General features: G+C 42.0%; 1 protein-coding gene across 1 annotated transcript; it reads left to right on the top strand.

Annotated features, from left to right (window-relative positions):
• The first annotated feature begins 2,174 nt into the window (after nucleotides 1–2,174).
• LOC119719802 (cytochrome P450 2J5-like) lies at nucleotides 2,175–6,018 on the top strand. Its single transcript, XM_038189292.1, has 3 exons — nucleotides 2,175–2,638; nucleotides 3,631–4,590; nucleotides 5,039–6,018. The coding sequence occupies exons 1-3, from the start codon at nucleotides 2,284–2,286 to the stop codon at nucleotides 5,215–5,217; spliced, it is 1,494 nt and encodes a 497-aa protein (XP_038045220.1). The 5' UTR covers nucleotides 2,175–2,283; the 3' UTR covers nucleotides 5,218–6,018.
• The last annotated feature ends 360 nt before the right edge of the window (nucleotides 6,019–6,378 follow it).

The raw sequence follows: 6,378 nt of genomic DNA on the forward strand, positions 1-6,378 counted from the left end.
TACATTGTTGTCACGACGAAAGCCAAACAGATCCCTGGGGAACATGTTCTAGATTCACTCTCATCCAAAGGAATATTTATATACCTTCGTGTCCGCTAGCTACATCCTGGGTGGAATGCAGCTTTAAAAAGTATGCATGCACTGTTTATTCGAACGAAAAACATGCATGATGACGACAATAATACCAGGCTAATAATCATTATAAAACCCCCACTAATATTGAATAATGACGACAGTTTCATCATATAGATGCAATTGGAAAGGGATTTCTAGTGTGAATAATTCGAAAGTTTTTCTTTCAATATGAATTCTCAACTACTGTTTTTTGATATGTACTTTGATATTGTATAATTTGATATGAGATAGACCATACGCCATGTGACATCATACCATACGGGCAAACGAGCAATCGCCAGGCTTCCTAAACATTTAACCATATGATGATCTTTTTCATGTTATTTGGTCGACCGTGTTTAACGACACCACTTTTACGCCAATTGCATTTCAAGAGATACACGTACATGCAGTGCAGAACATGAGAGCTCGCTACCATGAACCTAACATCCAATTTGTAAACAAATGTTGCATAATCAATAGGCCTACACCCGTGGTCATCAAAACACAAAGGTCTTTATTTGATTTCTGGTTTTAATTGTTAAGGAAAGAACAAACAGAGCAAGAAGATATACATGTAATAGTTGTTGCACGTATAAGTGATGCGTTAGCGCTAGCACACCATATACCTATCACTAGACTAGACTACCGGTCATGACGAAATCTGAAAGAATATGCATGGCCTAGGGCCTATTACAATAAAGCTTGTACATCCGTTTTGATTATAAAAAAAAAAAATCTGATTGGATTTATACAAAAACAGTAATTTTACAAGGTCTATGTTGAATACGTTTTATTTCATTTGGATGCTGCTTTCAGGCAATCATTTCTTTATCAAAACAAAATATTTCTTTGAGTAAATTGACAATGCAAGTATTATACCGTTTTCTACGATTGGATAAATTACAATAGTTCTGCTACAGTCCTTGCCACGGGCAATCCCGGCCATCTGTCAGTCCAGAATACGGCATTGTGAAGCAGGAAAATATTTGGCACTGTGCTTGCACGAAGATCAAGACAAATTTCTTTGGGGAAATAAACAAACCCAACCAATTTCCTCGGCATTTTCCACGATTGGAAATATTACAATAGCGCTGTTGCAAACCTCGCCATTTACACTGCCTGATCATTTTCTCCCTCCTGGGTACACATTGTGGTGAAACATGAAATGACTTCAGTACGGTTGCACAAAAGCTCCTTCAAAATCGAGAGTTTTTACATTTTCTATACATGAAAAGGCACTCAGAGAAAGGGATTATGATTGCTGCAGCAATTTGACGAGGATTTGGATAAGTTGAGTACACTTCCATCACTGATTGGTCTGCTTGCGACCGGGCCTATACCTCTGTCAGTACTATTCTTCCAGGCTTATCCCTGAGCTTTGATAAGCTGTTTGTGCCAAATCGCAATTGGGAATCAAACAATGTCCATCACCAGAATTGATGGCGAAAGTTATCTGTAAAATAGAGGAACATTAAAAAAAACTGTTGAAAATATTGAAACACAACTTTGTCCCGGATCCAATTTTATAGGTTTTTTTTATGGAGCACCCCGACGAAAAACAAGCAGAATATTCCACGGGGATAGCCAAGTACTTGTTTCAACGGACCATCCCACAATAAAAACAAAAAAAAGGAGAGGAACATGTGTACAGACTTTGGTATCTTCGACAAAATCCATGCAGCATATATTTGTGAACTGCCCTTTCAACCCTTTATGCCAGACGATATTAGATAAACTACGGAGAATAAACAGCCGATTAATTTGAATGGGTTCACGACAGATTGACGATATTTTGTTTTAGAGCACATTATGTGAGTGCCAATACAGGCGTTCTTCGTTCCAGTTATGGATTGGCCTATACGTGAACGAACAATTTCCCATCATGGTCTCCTACTGAATGATAAGGAAATGAAATGAAACTGTATGATTTTAAAGTTTATGCACACATATCCATGCACACGAACGGAACTTCTGTAGTAGAAATGGAAAAACATTGCGCAACTTGCGTCGGTCGAGCAGTGCAGAATTGTCCGGTCAAAGTTCATTGACATTCTATCGATGAAATCAATAAATGCACAGTCATAGCGCACTGTGCTCAATAGAAAACGCGATCAATCAGAAGTGTACAGGCAGCATAGAGCACTGCATAAATCCAATGCATTCAAAATGGTGTACTCTTCCATCCTCTACAGCTTCCTGGACTTGCGGACGGTTCTCGTAGCTGTCACGGTCTTCCTCGTTCTCTCGTGGTGGCTCCGGAGGCCCCGTAACCTTCCCCCCGGACCCTGGGGATGGCCGCTCATTGGCAGCCTGCCCACCATGGCCCTGGCGCCTGGAGAACCCCATGAAGTCTTCCTACGGATGTCCAAGAGGTATGGTCCGATCTTCACGCTGGACATCCTGGGCCAGAGACTTGTCTTGGTGCACGGGTATGAGGCGATTCGGGAGGCGTTCCAACACCCGAGTCTGAGCGACAGGCCCGAGCTACACTCAGTCAAGGAAATGTTGAATGGCTCCGAAGGTAGGACGAATACACTCCATGGAATATACTTAAGATGACGTAAGGTTTCATTTTTGAGGTTCATACGTATAGGATCGCAAAGAAAGATCCGAGTTTGGGGGAACGAGCCGACTGTTTAGAATCACAGGGCCCTACGTTTGAAATTTGAAAACGTTTCAAAATATATTTCAAAAGTACATCATCATGACATACAAACTCTATCGAATCCTGTAGATTCAGAATCGAGCAAGGCAATGAATTGTCATCATAGTTGAAACTGAAATTACATTGTGTAGATCATTGTCTCTCAAACCATAGAGCAAGGAATTATGGCTGTAGTGTATATACAAGTAACTAACTAACTTATGAATGGTCTGTTTGGTTAAGGGCTCACAGGACTGTTGTCAGTTCTATTATGTGCCTATATGAATCGATTGCTCGCTTTTGAAGGTCATGCGATTTACGTGGGATGATTATTATATTAAATCAAGCAAGACATTCGCGCGATAGGGTCATCGCTCGTGTCCCAATGAACATATGTGTACTGAGTACAGCGCCAACTTGTAAAGGGCAGTCCACCGTTTGTATATCAATGGTCCCAGAACGAAAACCCTTGTTTGTTTACACTGTACGAGGGAACAGGCTTTGCCTCCGTATCCATTGCTCATTAGGGATAAAATCTGTTGTAACAACATCACTGTAATAACTGAGACCACAATAACGATTGATGAATAAATTACTAGTTTTCTTCTATAACTCAGTTATATAGAGATTGACTGGAAACACTCGAAACATTTTACCAGAGACAAAACGTTTAGCAAACAGATTTTTTATCTAAATATTTTGTCAATACACACGGCGCATTCTAATCGCTAGAGTGCCATGTTAATTCCCTGAGGATCCTTTACTGTTAACAGGAGCGTTTTATATGGAACACGTTGCCAGTTTTAGATGGTCCCCTCAATTCTTTCCACTGACCTTCCAGCATATCTCTCCCTTCGTTAATCATCCAGGAGTTGCCGCTGCGTCTGGTGAAATCTGGAAGGAGCAGCGCAAACTCTCCCTGAACGTCTTCAAGGACTTCGGCGTGGGCAAGTCCAGCTTCGAAGACCAGATCGCCACCGAGGCCGGCCACCTGATGCAGGAGATCCACAAGTTTGGAGGGAAGGCCTTCAACCCAGGTACACTCTTCATGACGGCCGTGTCTGACATCATCGCTGTTGTCGTCTTTGGGAAGCGGTTCGAGTACGACGATCCAGAGTTTCAGCGTGTTTTGGCCTCCATCCGCCGCAACTTGGACCTCATCGGCGCTGGGGCTGCCATGCAGTTTCTCCCCGTCACCAAGTACCTTGGCTTCCTCCCGAGCATGAGAGAGATGCGACAGAACATCATCCTGGTCGTCAACTTCACCAAAGAGATCATTAAGAGGCACTTGGAGGAGTTCGATCCCGACGACAAGCGAGACTTCATGGACATGTACATCGGCGAGATGAAGGAGAAGGAGAGACAGAACGTGGACACGATCCTGAGTCTTGACAACCTAGTCAGTGTCATCAATGATCTCTTCGTAGCCGGAACTGACACCACTGCCACCACCCTCCGATGGGGGCTGCTGTACATGGTCCTGAATCCGGACATCCAGCAGCGGGTCCAGCAAGAGATCGATGCGGTCGTAGGCCGCAATCGCCTGCCGAGGATGTCCCACCGCTCGGAGCTGCCGTACACAGAAGCCGTAATCCTAGAGATGCAGCGTATCGGCAACATCGTCCCCCTCGGTGTCCCGCACAGAGCTTCTGAAGATACCTCTTTAATGGGGTACACCATCCCGAAGGACACCTTCGTCATTGCCAATCACTGGGCACTCAATCTCGACCCGAAGCTCTTCCCCGAGCCGCACAGGTTCAACCCGGAGAGGTTCCTGAATTCTGCTGGGGAGGTAGTTAAACCAGAGGAACTGATTCCATTCAGCACTGGTAAGTAACCACTAAACAGTCGGATTTTGAGCTCAAGTAACTTCACAGAAATTATCAAACCACAAAGGAAAATTCACTAGAACTGTTTTGAAAGCTGGCAGCAAACACTTTCCAAGCTTTACCTTTTGTTTGCCTTTTTACATTTCTTCCCTTGATTAAATTGGATTAATGGCGATACCTTGTTGTAATGATGCAAGGTTCTCCAGACGTGCCCAGATACTGCAGCTTAATCGGAGCCTCAAGAAACCAAAAAAGAGAAAAAAACAAAGAGGAAAAAGAGGAAAACTTGGGGACGATATTCCCGAGGATTCCCTGGGGATTAGGCGGGGATTTGAAAACCAAATCCAGTTGCCTGTCTGGATGGGACTGAAATCTGGATGCTGAGGTGAGAGACTGAGAAAGTATATCTCTACCACCAACCTAACTTTACTCTTTGACCTTTCCATAGGGCGCCGTGTGTGTCTGGGGGAGCAACTCGCCAAGATGGAGCTGTTTATCTTCTTCACCTACCTGCTGCACCAGTTCACCTTCAAGAAGCCCGAAGGATCACCACCACTCAGTCTCAAGGGTATCCTAGGAATCACCTTGGCGCCTGCACCTTATGAGGTGTGCGCCGTTCCTCGTTAAGTTATATCTGTCAAATTAAAACGATCAATATTGTGCTGATGAAGACGGAACGTTTAAGTTTGTTTGCTACTGGAATTCATATTAAACTTTGCTTTTTAAAATAGTTCAATGACATAATAAACTTTTTATGACAAAAATATGCATAAACTGAAGGCAAATAATGTCTTCAAGCTGAGCAAAAAAGGCGAGAATTTATGAAAACACAGGATTTCATCAAAGTAAAAAAAACATAACTTGGCTATAGCTTGTAAAATGCAGATTATTGGTTTGTGAAAAAAACTGTTTGAGAACACTGCATTACAAGTTACAAATTGACGCCTAAATTAATGTTAGAAATTATTGATCTTACTGTTGATCAATCGATGATGTGCATTTTCTTTTGTAGGCTAAGCGACAAAAATAAATCCTCCCGAGCTTACGAAGTCTGTCTTTTGGTACCAAGACGTCCATACGAAACGACAACGTGCAATCGCCAAGATTTGCACGCATTAGATGAGGAGATGATTTTATCATGAATGAAACTTGGCGCCATTTTGACCATGAGTCCATTTTGACGCTAGAAAAATTTATTTCAATTCTTCATTATTTCTATAAAATGATGTCAAGATTTCGAATGTTTGTTCTTCGGTGGCTGTGACTGTTATAACATTCTGTTAGCTATCATGTACAATCAACGTTCGATTGCAAAATGTCCACACTAAAAACTAAAAAAGAATTTAATACGGTTTTTCAAGTAAGACATCGTATAAGCAATAATTGCAATCAGTATCATGAACGGAAATAAATTATTTGTGGAAAGAATGCAAAATCGTTGCACTGGTTTTCGCCAGTGTCTTGATTATAAAGTTAATTTCCGATTTGGCGATCGTGTACAAAACATATGAGAGGTCCTAAAAACTTCAGCAAAAACAAAAGAAGGACACTAGAGGGTCCTCGATTGCAGGCAAATACACACTTGTGTGAGTTGTTTGTGGGACCAATAGTCGAGTTACTATCCAACAAAAAAAGCTCTGCGAAGTTAAGTTATTTACTCGAGGGTCTTGATTCTGCAACACTTTTAAAATGGTGATTCCATGAACTTACCCAAGGAAATAAATTAGTTGTGGAAATATTGCAAACTCTTGCACTAGTTTTCGTGAGTGTCTTGATAATAAATGTACA

The sequence above is a fragment of the Patiria miniata genome, unplaced genomic scaffold (assembly GCF_015706575.1).
Source record: "Patiria miniata isolate m_02_andy unplaced genomic scaffold, ASM1570657v1 HiC_scaffold_8, whole genome shotgun sequence".
Classification (NCBI taxonomy): Eukaryota; Metazoa; Echinodermata; class Asteroidea; order Valvatida; family Asterinidae; genus Patiria; species Patiria miniata.